This window comes from Cucumis melo, chromosome 11 (genome assembly GCF_025177605.1).
Source record: "Cucumis melo cultivar AY chromosome 11, USDA_Cmelo_AY_1.0, whole genome shotgun sequence".
Lineage (NCBI taxonomy): Eukaryota > Viridiplantae > Streptophyta > Magnoliopsida > Cucurbitales > Cucurbitaceae > Cucumis > Cucumis melo.
In genome coordinates, this window is record NC_066867.1 from 4,542,230 (window position 1) to 4,559,475 (window position 17,246).

General features: G+C 36.7%; 2 protein-coding genes across 2 annotated transcripts in view; both read left to right on the forward strand.

Annotated features, from left to right (window-relative positions):
• Positions 1–1,918: 1,918 nt before the first annotated feature.
• LOC103497499 (mediator of RNA polymerase II transcription subunit 32) lies at positions 1,919–5,147 on the forward strand. Its single transcript, XM_008459714.3, has 2 exons — positions 1,919–2,238; positions 4,514–5,147. The coding sequence occupies exon 2, from the start codon at positions 4,523–4,525 to the stop codon at positions 4,961–4,963; it is 441 nt and encodes a 146-aa protein (XP_008457936.2). The 5' UTR covers positions 1,919–2,238; positions 4,514–4,522; the 3' UTR covers positions 4,964–5,147.
• Positions 5,148–8,172: 3,025 nt separating this feature from the next.
• The window catches only part of LOC103497500 (phosphatidylinositol 4-kinase alpha 1), a 28,548-nt gene continuing 19,474 nt past the window's right edge, over positions 8,173–17,246 (forward strand). Inside the window, exons 1-7 of the mRNA XM_008459715.3 lie at positions 8,173–9,245; positions 9,349–9,690; positions 9,805–9,966; positions 10,062–10,229; positions 10,320–10,484; positions 10,566–10,693; positions 11,033–11,339. Of these exons, the coding sequence (XP_008457937.2) occupies positions 8,292–9,245; positions 9,349–9,690; positions 9,805–9,966; positions 10,062–10,229; positions 10,320–10,484; positions 10,566–10,693; positions 11,033–11,339 (2,226 nt within the window). The 5' untranslated portion in view covers positions 8,173–8,291. The remainder of the gene's footprint in view (positions 9,246–9,348; positions 9,691–9,804; positions 9,967–10,061; positions 10,230–10,319; positions 10,485–10,565; positions 10,694–11,032; positions 11,340–17,246) is intronic.

Consider the following 17,246-nt stretch of genomic DNA (forward strand, 5'->3'; position numbering starts at 1 on the left):
TATTTGACATTGTGTCCACCCATAGATCCACCTACTCTTTTTCCAAAAAGATTTGCAAATATGACCGCTATTTTTTTCCCTTAACCTCAACTTTATGAAGTAAAGTCATATTGATATATAATGAAAGAATAGGAATAAGAAGTACTGAAGAAGGGTAGAAAAACAAAATGTTAGGTCATACATCGGAACATATTTGAGATTATTGACATAATTAGAATATTTTTGGGAAATATTATATTATTCTTATATATTCTTTTCTTTAGTGTGTTTTAATATGGTTATGTATAGGGTTATAATCTTTTATTATTATCAATTAATTATCAATGAAATACCGATATTTCATACAATCTAACATGGTATCAGAGCTCTAGGTTTTATCTTGGTCTTGTTCAATCTCTGCCTTCGTCAATGACTAGCCATAGACGGAGGCAAACCTAAATGTAAATCGCCGCTCCTCACATCCGCAGCTTCGCCCCACTTCCGCTCAGACCCATCCATTCAGATATATTCTCCTCCAGTGACGGAGATCCCTCTGTTTTGCCTCCGTTCAGATCCATTCAGATGTGATATGTTCGTCACCAACGACTGATGTCGTCGTTCCAGATTCATCTGTCTGCCTTCTCCCGTTTTGGATCCACAACCAACGCTGTTTTAACGACAGTTCAGCTTTGTTCGTCACCGCTAAACCACCACATTCCTGTCCATCGCTAATATATCTTGTCCCTTTTAGATGGTCTGTTCTTGTCCGCTGATTTTCGTCACCTACGCAAGCCGCTGTCGCTGCTCCCCATTCACAATGCTCTGTGTCCTTCGCTCTCTACTCCAATCGTGGTCTCTGATTTCCGTTCGGCCCCGCGATTCAGTTTGTCTTCTTGTGATTAATTAAAATTACTTTGAAAAAAAAGTCTTTGTTCTGTTTTCAAATAAGTAGTTATTGGATTCCGTTGTAGATCTCTTTATGAGGATCTCTGCTCCTGCCCAGAAATTCCTTGCATTCTTCGTAGGTTCTATTATAGATCTCTATATGAGGATCTATGTCTCTATCCCATAAATTCTTCGTTTTGTTCTTCGTGGGATCTGTCTCCAACTTCGAAGTTTTTTGTATTTTTGTTCTTCGTGGGTTCCTGATTCTATCATAGATCTACTGATTTGATTGGTAAGCTTTCTTAGCAAACTCAAGTTTGTGATAACCTTGAGTTTGAGGGGTATTGATATAATTAGAGTATTTTTGGAAAATATTATTCTTAGGAAATATTATATTATTTTTATATATTCTTTCCTTTAGTGTGTTTTAATATGGTTATATATAGAGTTGTAATCTTTGATTATTATCAATGGAATACCGATATTCCACACAATCTAATAGATCATAATCCTAACATACAAATGTAACAGGTGAATTGAAATCCAAGTCTAAATTAAATGGATGATATATAGTATAATATATCAATTTTGTCTTCATAAGCTTTTGGGTTATGACTTAAGATGGTATCAAGATAGTGTTAGACTATATATAATGTTAAATTTACATTTGCTTATTACTTTTGAGTTTTTGGATTAATGGATAATCAAGAATTAAATAAAAAAAAAAACCAAAAGAAACTTTACAAAAATTGGGGAAAACACTTTGCCCACAAAATTTAAGAATTCAACAAAGAGCGATATGTTGAGTGATCAAGGAACATCGTGTTGTAGCGATTGGAGGAAGGTAGCGGACACTTTCCGTGGGCAATGCTGAGGTTGGGGAGCTAAGAGAAAGATCTCAACAGAGACGACTGACATAGGCATGAAGGAGAGAAGTTTTGATTTCTTTATAATTTCTTACGGTGAAACAAGGGATCAAACCTACTACATAAAAATGCTGTACTAATTTAATTAGCCCTAAGCTTGGCAAAATAAAAATAAAACTCTAATTGAAGGGAGATAAATAAATAAAAAACACAATTAGGTTAAATTATAAAAAATGGTTGTGAAGTTTGAAAGATTTTTACACAAACTATATAACTTTATGGGCATTTTTTATAATTCAACATTCAAACGACTAAAATATTTAATTAATTTGAAGCAATTAGGAAACTAGATTTCCTCCCTTCTTCGCCATATTCCGATCTCAGCTGTCTCTCTCGACATCTCTCACCGTCTCGGCTCGCTCAGCCACAGTGCCGCCCACGCGCGTCGCCGTCGCTTCGCTGCTGCACCTCCGTCCAACGTTCATCCAGCCGCCGCAGTCTCGTGCCGGTGAGCTCTCTCTCATCTCTGTCTTTCTTTCTGCATACCGTTTCCAAAACGCTGGTCATGAATTTCGGAAAAATAATTAAGGACGGGCAAGAATTTATAGAGTTTAAGGTTGGATGCAATGGAAATTGAAATTGAAATCGAAAGAAGTTGAAGATATGAATTTGATTTTTCACCTTAGTTTTAGAAACGAAATTTTGTTCCAACTTTCTTCCTAAAGAGTAAACTGCTGACGCTTTTGATCTCCCCCAATTCTCCTCGTCATTTGGTAATCCATATCTTTCAGTTTTCTGAGCACTTCACTCTTCATTGCTCTCTCCACAGCACCCAACAGTTTACAGCAGAAGATTTGTGGTTTGCTACTCGTCGCATTTTCTGTTTCGGTATTGAAATCGTTTCTTATAAAGATTGAATCGAACCCAAAAGGGAGAAACCTGATCGCTTTTCAAGTTTTTTTTCTTCTTAATTTTGGTGGGTTGAATTCAGAGGATTCGATGGTTTTCACTGCCAATCTTCTTCTTTTCTTCCTCCTCCGCTGGGCCCTTGTCAATTTCCGCCTCTCTTTTCTATTTTCGTAGATTATTGTCTTCTTTGTTGATTCTGGTTTGGTTCTCCTTTCCTTGCTCAATTTTATCCTCTTCCTCTGCCTCAGCATTACGAGTTTTTCTTTTCCCCCAATTTGCTACTTCCCCATTCTCTGAAAGAGAGAGACATATAGCTTGAATAACCCTCTGTTTACAGCATCTTTCTGGACCCTGAACAGGTTTCTCCCCTCGTTAACGGAATATTTTCTTCTCACGGAGTGCCATCCCTGTTGCATAGCTTATCTTTCACTTTTGGGTTCAAAGCTTTTAACTCATGGACAAATCATCGATGACGTTAGATATTTTATTAAATTTGCATTCACTCGTTAGCTTAAGTTTTTGGATAACAGGTTGTTCCGGGATGTTCTAGGTTCAAGTACATGTAATGTTATTTCCTCCCCAATCAATATACATTTACAGTCGTTGGGCGCTTCTTCATATTTCAAGGCTGCAAGTGAGAGAAGTGTTAGATATGGTATTAAATTTGAGTTCACCCATAAGCTTAAGCTTTTGGGTAGAGTTGGTGATTTAAGAGATGATTTGCATTGTTTAATATATTTTCTATTTTTATTTCCTTGAATTGCTGCATATTTTGCTGCTAGAAATCATCTTAGAAGGCATTAGCCCATTGAGTTTTCATCCTAGCTGTTTGGTATCCCGGTGTATATATCTATTTCCCCGCCCACTTTTTTGGAAGAGAAACAATTTCATTTCAATGACATGAAGAGAGAGAATCCTACACATCTGTAGGTGAATTACATGAACGTTCTCCAATGAGAAATTAGCGAAGTTAGTATATCTGCATTATGTTTACATAGTATGAAAATGAATTAAATTCATAAAGTTACCAAAGGAAGAGAGTATCCGTGAAAATTCTATTAAGAGTCAAATTTAAAGTCCTCTTTGCAACATGGAAAGGGTGACCCGTCAAACTTAAAGTGGGAAAATCAAAGATAGTGTTAGGCTAAGGTATGGAACAATTGCAAGCAGCTAGAATAATATCCCTTATCGAGAAGTACAAAGACAGTGAGCTAATAGGTGAATAGGGATCTCTTAAGTTGCAGGAACAGTACATAACACTCCAAGATAGAGAAAGGTGCAAGGGAACTAATTGGGATTAGTTTGGTAATAGTAGGGGGCGGTAGGGTAATTAGTTAGGAAGTTGGTTAGGGTATTTGGTTATATAGAGGTAGGGGGACTGAGGGAAGGAAGCAATTAGTGAGTGATTTACTTACAGCATCATATATTCATATAAATGAACACACAAAACGTTTATGTTTTAGTTTTTGTTGTTAGGATTAAGAATACAAACATAGTCCCATCCTGGCTAGGGAAGGAAAAGATCCATGGTATGTAATTGAGGATGCTTATCTGTTATCTCCATTGGACCATTGGTATGATCATTTTTAGGTAAAGTCAAGAGCAAACCATGAGAGCTTATCTTCAAAAGAGTATCTTACCGGTTGCCATTATGTGGATGGTCCAAATCATCTTTAACGTTTGTTTTTATCGAATAATTTAAACTAATATGGGTTCTTTTACACAGTTTGTAGGCTAAAGTGGCATATGAAAGTTTAGGAACCAAAATGCAATTGATATCTAAGTCTAAGCTCTTGCTTGTTTTCTCGTGCATATTAGCATTTCCCAACAGACTAGACTCTAGATACTTAATTTCTTGGTTGCCATATATTTAGGTATCTGATATGGACAGCCTAGTGGACTCTTTAAATAACGCATATCAGGAGTTTGTTGCTGGAGCAGCTAATGTTCTTGAAGCAAATGAAGCCTCTGGGGCTCAGAAGACGGCAGCAACAGATGCCGCTCTTGAGAATTTTAAACAAAAATGGGAGCTGTTCAGGGTTGCTTGTGATCAAGCAGAGGAGTTTGTAGAGTCTGTGAAGCAAAGGATAGGATCAGAGTGCCTTGTTGATGAGGCCACTGGTTCACTGGCTGGCAAGTCTGGGCAGTCTGGTACCACTGGCCTTCCTCCGATCAGTGCTGTTCGATTGGAACAGATGAGCAAAGCTGTAAGATGGCTCGTGATTGAGTTGCAGCACGGCTCAGGAGCTGCTGCTTCTGCTTCAGCACACTCTCATCAGTCTGCTCCTTTTGATGCTAGATTTACTGAGGATGCAACCCAATAGGTACCGATCTTACGAGGTTACGTAATGAGTTCTTGTTTTTGTGTTTTGGATGAAATGGCTTTCTTGGGTGGCGGTGGGGTGTTAACTGTGTAAGATAATCAGCTTGAGCTTTGACTGAACATGAAAAAGCTGATCCATTTGTTCTGTATCTATCGTTAACTAATATAGTTTCATGTTCTTTGTACTTGTTTGTTTTTCTTGGAGGTTTGGTGGGGAGAAACTCTCTGGTATATATACTTAATGTGGGGATTCAAAATACTAATTCTTCATCTCTGTTAACGAATTGAGCTATTATGGAAGTTGGAAGATTTGATTTCATTTGTGTTATTAAAATGCATAGAAAAATATTTATATTTAAAATCCGGTGGCTGTTTGGGATGAGGGTTATGCAAGATTATAATAATCGACTCTAGATATCGTAAATAATATTTAAAAATCTCTAACTAGATATAGTAAATATTATTTTAAAATTCCTACAGTGTTTACTATTTATTTTTCAAATTAAAACAACCCACACCACAGACGCACTAATATAATCAAAATTAAAATGATATTTACTCCAAACACAAATTCTTATAATTCAATTCTAATAACTTAAGATTATAATAACTCGTTTCTTACCCCAAACGTTTTCTAAATAAGAAGTTCGAGAACTTCTAAATTTTATCACAGTTGATAACATTCAAATTTGTGTTCTAAGTTTCATCTCGATAGACAGAGGGATAAGAGGTTTAAATTTCCTTAATTAATATAGAATATTGTTTCTTTTTCACTTAGCATTTTAAGACACAAGCTTCGTGCTATTTTATAACAAATGTCAATAACTACAGCCAGCTGTAAATCATAATTTAGAGTTAAATTATTTACTTTAAATATATAAATGAGTTCATTAAATTATGATATAAATAAGTCTAACCATTTACTTTATTTAAAGTGAGTGTTAATAGAAAGAGTTTTAATATGGTCAAAGCAAGCATGATTCTCTTATTCCTCATTTCCCCCCCTTTTCTTTCCACTCCCTTCTTCAATAAGAACAAATAGAGAATGGAGAAATAAGACAAAATTAACATTTTTTGTTCATGTAATTGTAAGGTTAAGAGGTATTTTTTATTCGTAACATTTCTGATTTTCATGCATTCATTCCAAAATTTTAGCAGAGAATGAGAGGTATTTTGTATAATTTAACTTTCATAATTAAAATGAATTTCACTCTTGAAAAGTAATTTTCATAATAACCTTAAAACTTAAAATTATTTCATGGGATTAATGTAATAAAAAAAAACATCTTTTAACCTTATATGACTTAATTGATATGCAAAAGTAATGAAATCAAAATGGATAGAGGTGGGATGAAGTTTAGATATATATATCAACCTCTTTTGTATGGGTCTCTAGTTAAAAATACTAAGCTAATTTTAAAGCTAACTTGAAGGTCGTGACTTTTTTAACAAAAAAGTCCAAACATTTGTCAATGACATGCAAGTTTTTTTATACACGAGGTGTTTTTTACTTTTCTCTCTTTATTCACACATGTGTAATACATGAATGCACGACAAACCAAAACTTATGATCTCTAGCTCGATGACTCCCATAGATCAATGAAGCATCTAGTATTTGGTAACTTCTTAATTTATTGTTCTTCTTTGTATTAATAGAATACATATACGGAATGTTATCATTTACTATGAGATTTGTGGCTTTGAAGTTCATGAATAATCAAAATAAAAATTGCATAAGTGGCTAACATAATCTATAAGTTAAATTTTGAATTTCCATCGCATATGTTATTATACTCCCAAACAAAAAATAGAGCTTAAAATACCATCTTAACTATTTCATACTTTGAAGTTTGATCAATTTTATTCTTTATGCTTTCGAACATCTAAATTTAAAAATTTGGTCGAAATTTGGTCACATACTTTCGATATATCTTAAATCTAATCCCTATTACTAGTTTATTTGAGAATTTTATTAATTTTCATTTTTATTTGCATTCGTTATAAGTGTTTGAAAATATATTTGCATATTGTATTTTTTACATGAAATTTATTATTACTATTTAATCAATTTCAATAAAAAATCAACTTCAATGAAGTAAATTTAAGTTTTACTAAAAGTGTAAAGATTAGAATTCAACTAGAGCTAAAATTTATTTAATCAATTTCAATAAAAAATCAACTTCAATGAAGTAAATTTAAGTTTTCCTAAAAGTGTAAAGATTAGAATTCAAGTAGAGCTAAAATTAAACAAATAAAAACAAAACAAATAAGGAAAAAGTCTATAGGCCTACAATGATAACACGCGATTAATCGACCACACGGGTGCGAGCAATTTTCTTTTAAACGATTGTTTACTACCGTCTAAACGAATAATTTGCTAACGTTTAACTTGTGATACATGATCGTGTAGTTATTTTTTAACAAGGAAAAAAAAATACTTCAAATTTAAACGATCGTGTTAACTATGCTAAATAATCGTGTTGATTTATGATAAGTGATCATGTAGTTTAATGTAAATGATCATTAAAAACTTTAAATCTAACGATCGTTTTGAGCATGCTAAACAATCGTGTTAACTATAGTAAACGATTGTTTAAAACATGTCACAATGATCTTTTAGATCAATTTAAACGATGAGAAAAAAACTCCAAATCTAAACGATTGTGTTGACCATGGTAAACGATTGTGTTATAAAGATAAACGATCATGTTGACAAAGATAGACATCATTTAGATCCATGTCAAAATGATATTTAGACAATCTTGATATTTTCAAATATGTGGAAGATGAGGTAGCTTCCAAGGATATTGTTGAAAATGGTGAAGATGAAATAAGGTATTTAAATAGAGAATGAATCGTTTAGAAATAAAAGAAAGAAATTATAAAAGAGAGAGAAAAGAAATGTCGGAGAGAAAATGAATAAATCAGCAATAAAAAAAAATAAGAAATAGAACTAACGAATCATCAGAAAAAATATGAAATTTATGAAATATTGTAATAGTTTGGTGTTGTTTCTTTATCAAGGAAGTAAAAATATTTTTGTGTTTTGTTAAAATGAACTTTATTATTATTATTTATGATAATGGGATGGAATTAACGACCAAAAAAAATTGAGAAAAAGATGTGGCGTGAGGGTCCCGCTGACTCGGTAACGGTAGAGAGAAATTAGAGAAGAACGTGAGAATGAATGAATACACGAAGGCGCGAAACTCTCTCTCTTTCTTTCATTCATTCCACAACGCACAAATCCATCACAATCATGAACAACAACACCATTCAATTCAACAATTCAATTTGATTCTTCCTCCACACTCTCCAATCTCTCCTACATGGAAGCTTTACTCGAGCTCTCTGATTTGATTGCACAAAACCCATCTGCTTTCTTCGAAAAACTTTCATGGATTTGCAGTCGTTGCCCTCCTCCCGACGCCCTTCTCTCCGATTCACCTCGTGTTTCACGATCCCAACTCAATGCCGTACTCGCCATCGCTCGATTCCTCTCCAAATCCGCTGATTCTGTCGAACCTCGACCCAAGGCTGTCGTTCTTGAGTTTATTCGTTCTATACCTTCGTCTTTTAATCATTCGTTTTGGCCGCCGACTTATGGAAATGATTCTATTACGTCGTTTTACACTGATTTTTTGGGGTATGTGTCTAAAGCGACGGAAATAACGCCGGATTTTTCTGCGGAGGTGGCTGTGTATACTGGTGAGGTTGTGGCGTCTGCTATTAGTTCTGGTGGGGGGGATTCGGGTATTTCTAGGGTGTTTTTGATGGTTTTTTCGAAGAATTTTCTTCCGGTTTTGCCTTCTGATGCTAATAAATTGGTTGATATGGTGATTGAACGGTATTTGATGACGGGGTCTTGTGCACCAAGGGAACAGATGCAGGGGAACTCTGATTCTTCTGCACCTCACTCTGTTGATGGTTCGATTCCTCAAAATGGTGGGAGTCATGATTCGGGTTCGAGAGTTGGGGATGATAATATATCGTCGTGGAAGAGTTCTGCGACTTCATATGGTAGTGGGATTTTGTGGAAGAGTAGTACTGATCAATTAGGTCCAATGTTTGGGTTCAATGATGGTGGTGGAGGTGGAGAAATCTTGCTGAAGCAACAGGTTTCAGGCTTTGAGGAAGAGTCTTTAGAAAGTTTAGAGAAGCAAGCAATTGCGTTCGAGATGTTAGCACACATTTTGGATAAAGCCCGTATTGATTCTTGGCTTTGGGATCAAGTGAGATCGATTGCGAAGAAGCAGCTCCAATCTCTTTTAATTTTTGTAAAGGTAAGCTCTTAATATCAACGATGGTTAGTTATCGACTGGGAAGCGAGATTCTGAAAAAATTGAGGTGTAAGTTTTGTTTCCCTTTTGTATTGTATATGAACAGATTCGGAAACGAGATTGGAACGAACAAGGGTCTCTTTTGAAAGCTAGAATAAACGCAAAACTCTTGGTTTATCAAGCTGCGGCTAAATTGAAACTTAAGAGCCTTGGTTCTCTTGATTCTGAAGGAAAAGTGGCTAAGAAGTTGGTGTTTGAGACTTTTGCGTTATTAATGGATGCAGCTGAAGCATGCATTCTCTCAATTTGGAGAAAATTGAGAGTTTGTGAAGAACTTTTTAGCTGTTTACTTGCAGTGCTCGGCAAAATTGCTGTTGCTTGGAAAGGTCAGCCACTGCGAGTCTTGCTTATCAGGCTTAAACCTCTTGTTTTAACAGTTTGTGCTCAGGTATATTCACTGAAAGTGGTTTTAGATTTAGAGTTTCAGATCAACTGGAAAATATGCAATAGATAGTTTTAGTTTTATTCATTTGGTTTTTACTCTCCGGTGCTACGTTTCCAGACCGATCCCTCTGACAGCAGCCCTAATTCAATGTTTGAGACTGTCTCCAAGACAATGTGTGGGATAATTGAATCGTGTTGGACGAAGGAGCGAGCTCCTGTTGACACATTCATCATGGGATTGACTGCAAGCATCCGTGGGAGAAATGATTATGAGGAACAGGTTTTGGTTATACAGAATCCAGTTTAAAATCCTGCTTTGGATAACTGAAGAATGTCTCTAACAAATATAGTCTGAACTTGAAATTTCTCTTTCAGGAAAACAAAGAGAAAGGGGTTCCTCCCCTTCAACTAAATGGCATACGTTTGTTAGCTAATTTGAACGTTGCAGTGAAGAAATCTGAAATTGTGGATATGATTTTACCACTTTTTATTGAAAGCTTAGAAGAGGGTGATGCTTCATCTCCCTGTTTATTACGACTCCAAGTATGAGACCCTTGTCTTATAACAACATATACAATAAGCTTTTGGAGGTTTGATCGCCATTTTTATTAAAAATAATATACTGAATTGCAGTTTCTGGATGCTATATCTCGCATGGCAAGCTTAGGTTTTGAGAAGTCTTATAGGGAGACAGTTGTTCTGATGACAAGAAGTTACTTGAGTAAGCTTTCAAATGCCGCATCTCCTCCCCCCGAGGGCAGTGCAGCTGCTCCAGAAGCAACTACTGAACGTCTAGAGGTGACTTGTCTTTGAATGTTACTTTACCAGAAATCTTTGCTCTTTGTCACATGAATGCTCACTGGTTCAATTACATTCTAGACTCTTCCCGCAGGATTTCTTCTTATTGCTAGGGGCCTTGCCAGCTCGAAATTGCGTTCAGACTACCGCTACCGGTTACTCTCTCTTTGTTCAGATGTAGGACTTGCTGCTGATTCCAGAAATGCAAGGTAGACTCCATTACCGTTGTAAATATTTGCAACCAATCTGTACTTTTATTAATGTTACATTATAAGTTCGGTTGGTTGTGCATTTAGTGTCTTTGCAAATTTAAGATTTTGCCAATTACCTTAACTTTAAACAGATTCTAACTGATATGAACACACCAAACTTGTAATATAGTATCTCTGTTGTGTTAGTACAGTTCAACTAGTTGTATATTCCTAACGAAGATATCCACTTGTTGAACTTTGCTATTGCCTGAATTGTATATTTAATTTTTAACTTTCGTTTGTGCCATTTTAATTCGATCCCCGCCCTACCCTTTCTTTCTGATTCAATTGTTACAGGAGTGGGGCAGATTTTCTGGGGCCTCTACTTCCTGCTGTAGCTGAAATCTGTTCAGATTTTAGCCCTACGGGTGATGTTGAACCATCACTTTTGAAGTTATTTAGAAACTTGTGGTTTTATGTTGCTCTATTTGGATTAGCACCGCCAATCCAAAATTCTTCAGTTCCCTCAAAAGCAATATCCACGACAGTGAGTATTGCGGGAAGCGTGGGAACGACTGCCATTCAAGCTGTTAGCGGACCATATATGTGGGATAAGCAGTGGTCATCTGCTGTTCAGCTTATTTCTCAAGGGACCCCTCCACTTGTGAGTTAATCATTAAATTCTTTGCTCATATATCTACTAGTTAATCTAATGTTTCAACTATATGTTGCTGTGGTTCTTTCCTTGTTTCTTTTCTATGAGTTTTCCATTTTGTATTTAGTTCATTTTTTGTTAAGATGATTTTGTCTTTTTCTTATTTTGTGGTTAGTATAATATTTTTGTATTTTGAGTAGAAAAGATAATTTATTTTTTACTCATCAGGAGTAGGACAAGTACGAGGATCGTAAGTATTACTATACTTATCATTTTTTAGTCACGAATCGTAGTCAAATTGCATTTGTTTTCTCAAAAGTCCCACGAGGTTGTTTTTTGAGTTTTTGGAATTATTTAATGACCAATCAATTTTTCATTAGCTATAGCAATAGAAAATAAATTCAATTTATATATAATTTAAACTTTACAGTACTTAGGTGGATCGTCATTTTCTCTTTATTTTTTACTGGTTTACCCCTTATGTTTTAATAAAACAAGGGATACAAATCTCATAATCCTAGTAATCACAATAGGCTAAGCATATGTTTTGGATGTGGATTAATTGGTTGGGAGTTTAAATCCAAGTACTTCACCGTCGAACTAAAAAAGTTGTGCATTAGTAGCACCGGTTATTTTTTTATTAAATAAAAACATTTATTTTATCTGTTCTCATCTGTCCTTCATCCCTCGTCTTTCTCTTTCTCCTCCTTCATCTTCTTCATCTTCTTCCTTCTTCGATTCAAACTTTAAACCAGTGGTCGCTGTCCGCTGCCACCGTCCGTGGCGCCGACGCTGGCGACTGTTACTTCTTTTTCGTCAACTTTAATCTCAAATCTCTCTTTCTTATCCTTTTTTTTCTTTGTTTTTTTCGTTAACGAATTGTTTCCCCCTCCGTTTGAGCTTAAAACGAAACCCCACCTCATTGTCTTCCAATGGCACATTCCTCTACCAAGTTCAACAAAATTTAGGTCCTAGAGCCTTTTACACGAACGCTAAAATTCGAGAATGAAGACAATACAGCAGAATCTCAGGTCAAAACATTTGCAAGCCGATGAACTATGCTCCTCCTTAATCGAAAAAAGTAACAAGAAAGTTTTTCCAGATGATAACTCTTGTTTGAGTAAATTGAGTGATGGAGAAGCAAATTTCATTTTAGTTTGGGCATATTCATACCAAAAAGCTCAAATTTGGCCATTTTACTGTTCTAATTTCACAGTTCATAAACATACGGACTCTGTTCATTCAAACGGCATCTAAGTGCTACATTTTCATAGAGTGACTATAGATAAGGCACGGCATGTGGTGGAACTAGTTTATGAAGTGTATTTAGGTTGTCCCAAGAGCATTTTGGAGAAAGAATCGTGTCTGGTTAAGAGAGACAAAATCTGAAAAATATAATAGAATGGGAATAATCCTCATTAGATATTTAGGCCGTTACATATAGTGGTGGTTATAAATAAGAAGTTGGAGAGGGAAGAAGTAGAGGGTTATTGAGTAGTTAGGTCTTGACGAGTATTCTTAAGAGAGGGGTACCAAGTATCATAAACTTGGAACATATTGTAGTTCTTGTTTAATTCTCAATATATTACTATAGATAAGGCACGGCATGTGGTGGAACTAGTTTATGAAGTGTATTTAGGTTGTCCCAAGAGCATTTTGGAGAAAGAATCGTGTCTGGTTAAGAGAGACAAAATCTGAAAAATATAATAGAATGGGAATAATCCTCATTATTGATGCTGAGCCTTCAGATGTGTTTAATAACCAAAGCCTAAGGCCCTAAGCCACCTCTACTGTGTACATCAGTCATTGAAGGAAAATAATCAGAGAAAAACCGTAATAAACAATATTTAAAAATACAGAACAATACATTTTCTAACATCCCCTCGAGTGAATGAGCCGTGACAAGAACAGTGAGTTTGGTAATGAAACTTTGAAACTTTTGTGAGGGAAGAACTTGTGTATAGGGTTAGGGGTATAAGGGTAATTAGATATTTAGGCCGTTACATATAGTGGTGGTTATAAATAAGAAGTTGGAGAGGGAAGAAGTAGAGGGTTATTGAGTAGTTAGGTCTTGACTAGTATTCTTAAGAGAGGGGTACCAAGTATCATAAACTTGGAACATATTGTAGTTCTTGTTTAATTCTCAATATATTACATATTTTAATTCTTATTAGGAACTGGTGTTCCATCATTTTGGCATCAAAGCAAATTTTACCTGGGAATCTATGAAGAGATGACACATAAAAAAATTTAGAGAAGTTGGAAAAGTTCGACCAAGAGATCGCGGGAATACGAGTAGAATTGCATAAATTACCAGTGACTGAAGAGGATTTTCTGTCATCAAAGAAGAGTATCGAAAGGTTGGAAATCCAGGCGGAGAAACAACAACAATTGTTGTTGAAGTATGTTGAAGGAATGATGATGGAAATATCGACGTTACAAGCAACGATGAAAAGAATCAAGATAGACAGAAAGACGATTACAGTTAAAGAAGACGAGAATTCAAATGATCGCAGTAAGATTAAGAACGTCGGTAGTGATCCGGATTCATGTCTTTTTGGAGCAGATCGGTATCTTCAGATTCATAAGTCGACGGATTCCAAGAAGAAGTTGCTGAATTCGAAGAAGAATTAAGGATAACGCGGTTGCAATGGTTATACAGCAAAGGTGAAGAGGATGGCGAAGAGTGACCAAGAAGAAACTATAGAGGAAGGTCGACAAGGATTACCTATGAGGCCCAAAATGAAAAGACTCGAGTGAAGAAGAATTTGTTGCTCAAAGAAGTGAAAAATGTCTGGTTGCAATGGAGAAAGAAGACGCCAGCAGTTGTTGATCTAGGGTGGTCCGAGAAGGTGGTCTGGAATAGGTGTGAATCGAGTAAAGAGGAAGAAGAAGTTGCTGCCCACGTGATGGTGCCAATAACATGGTAGAAACTGATAGGAAAGAGGATAAGGGAAAAAGGAACAAACCCTAAAATCTTGGGTTTTACTAGTTTAGATGGACTTCAACTTATTCTGAATAAAACATTTGAGGCCCATCATTCTGTAGGTGAAGTGACTGTTTTTAAGGAGGGTAAAGGTGTATTCTGGCTCAAGATAACTGGCATTTGGCACAACAATTTGATTATGGGCCTAGCCCATTAGAGAAGAATTGTTTGAAAATCAAACAATTGGTGTTGGTGATATGCAAAGGGTTAACTGTAACAACGTGTTTGGGTAAAGGAAAATTCAAGAACATTGGGTTGCTTTGTGGGCCGAAGGAAGATGATTCTAGGCTATAGGCTGAAGTCAATGGACCTTATTGGAGCCAAGAGTTTTCCAAAGCAGAAGGGGAGAATTTCTTTTTCAACAATGAAGAGCAGATTGGTGGGGATTGTTGGTAATTATAAAAAAAAAAAGAAAAGAAAAGAAAAGAAAAGAAAAGAAAAAAGAGCCCAATTTTGTGTTTTCATGTTTGTAAGCATACCTTGAGGACAAGGTGTTTTGAAGGGCTGGGTAATGTTGGATATCTAGATTAGTATAGGGTTAGGGGTATAAGGATAATTAGATATTTAGGCAGTTACATATAGTAGTGGGTTATAAATAAGAAGTTGGAGAGGGAAAAAATGGGGGGTTATTGAGTAGTTAGGTCTGAGTAGTATTCTCAAGAGAGGGGATCCCAAGTACCATAAACTTGGATCATATTGTAGTTCTTTAATTCTCAATATATTTCAGATTTTAATTCTTGTTAGGAATTGGTGTTCCATCAGAGCCTTAGTCATGACTCATAATATCAGCCTAATATTCATTAGAGGAAACAAATTTAATGGCTAGCTGCTTTCTTTGCACACATTCTCGATGAAATGATGATTACTTTCTATATGTTTGTTCGAATATGCATAACTAGATTTCCTGGCATATATGCTATGCTGATATTATCACAAAGAAGCAAGGGAGGTCTAGCAGAAGGAACACCAATCTCGAACAAAATGGACTATACCCACAGCATTTCAGCAGCAATGTGTTAGGAACCAGGGAAGTAGAGGACGCCCTTATCTTACATTGGTTAAAATAGGATGACCAATGTAGTACTTAAGTGGCTTGAGTCTCCCACCCCAATAGCTCGCTTTTGGAGTGTGGTTCTCTAAGGTGTTTAAGCACCTAACAATGGTGTCAGAGCCGGTTGTCGATGTCTTAGAGCGGAATTGGTCGAGGGTTCTGGTTGAGTGTGCCCGGTGAAGTGTTGTCGCAATAGTCTTATGGACATCGACTTTCTGGGGATGGGGTATTGTTAGGAACCAAGATAGTGTATGAGATGCCTTTGTTCTACATTGGTTAAAATGGGATGACCAATGTGGTACTTAAGTGGTTTGACTCACCTCAATAATTGGCTTTTCGGGTGTGGCTCTCAAAGATGCTTAAGTACCCAACACTGGTGTAAGAGTCGGTTGTCTACTTGTTGTATACGTTGATGCTATTTTTATGGCTAGGGTTGGGTAATTTTGGGAATAAGGTTTTGTGAGGTAGGTTCTAGGCGAGGGAGAGGGACATATGGGAATGTTTTGAGGTTGAAGGCAAGCTGGTGGGCATGCTTGGTGTTAGAAATAGCGGTTGAGCTGTTAATGCTCGAATCGCCGCCGCCATGGTTGAGCTGTTTCGCCGCCTATAGAACCCCCCGGCCAACCCTTCCCTTCAGCCGTAACACTCCGATGGTTTTTCTTCAATTGCAGAAGTTCGGTGACCAACCCTTCTCTTCAGCCGCAACACTCCGATGATCTTCTTTCTCCGGCCGCAAGGGTCTAGCGACTACCCTTCCCTTCAGCCGTAGCTTTCTAGCCAGCTCCCTTCTTAAGCTGCACAGTCTCGCGTTACGCCCAATCCCCACTCGTCACTGTTACCTTTGCACGTACCACCAATTAGTCACCTTTAGCCGCAGACCCTTGTTCAGCCACCATCGACTATTTTCGCTGCTCACATTTATTCAACCTTTTGAGGGTGGTGAGTCTTTAGCACAATCAAATCCTCACTTGTAGGTTTCCTCTCTAGGAATAGCCCAACAACAATTGGACATGCTTAAGCAACAAATTGCGGCGATTGAAACAACATTGGGGCTACTTCTAGCAGTCCAAGTCATGGCATTCATACAATCCCACCAGTGTATTAAGTAGTCCAAGTCATGGCATTCATACAATCCCACTAGTGTATTCTGAGAGTTCGATAACATCATTCCCTTTTTTATCCTCGTCCCATATGTTTAATACATTAGCAAAGTCTACACGATACTTTCCAGGGGAAAAGCTGAATGGCTAAAATTATTTTTCGATGTCCCAATCTATCAAAATGATTCTTGAAGGGTACCACAAGTTTTGCTTTTTGACAGGTGAGATGTCTCGTCCTCTATCGGGAGACCTTCAGAAACGGTATTGGAAAGGGTGGATTCTCTTATTAGGTCCTCATTGATTAACAGTATGGAACCACATATCGGCAAACCCTTACTGTATTTTGCAACTTCTCAGGATATCTGGGACACGATATAGAAATTGTATTCCAAGCGTCAGAATGCCATTCGTTTATACACACTGTAAAAATAGGTTCACAAGTGCAAACAGGGGACAATGGATGTGACATCCTTTTTTAACACTTTCCTTTATCTAGCAAGAAATGGACCTATGCAGAGAAATTGTTTGGAATTGTCCCTGCGATGGCATACAGTACTCCAGGATTGAGGAGGTTGACAAAATTTATGTTTCCCTTGCTGGTCTCAACCTCAAGTTCGATATTGTCCACGGACGTATACTATGCCAGAGACCTATACCTTCCCTGATGGAGGTTTGTTCTGAGGTTCGCCTTGAGGAGGATTGCACTAGTGTTATGAGTAGTCTGACGACCCTCGCTATTGATTCCGCTACCTTCAGTGCGAAGTCCCCTAGTCATGGGA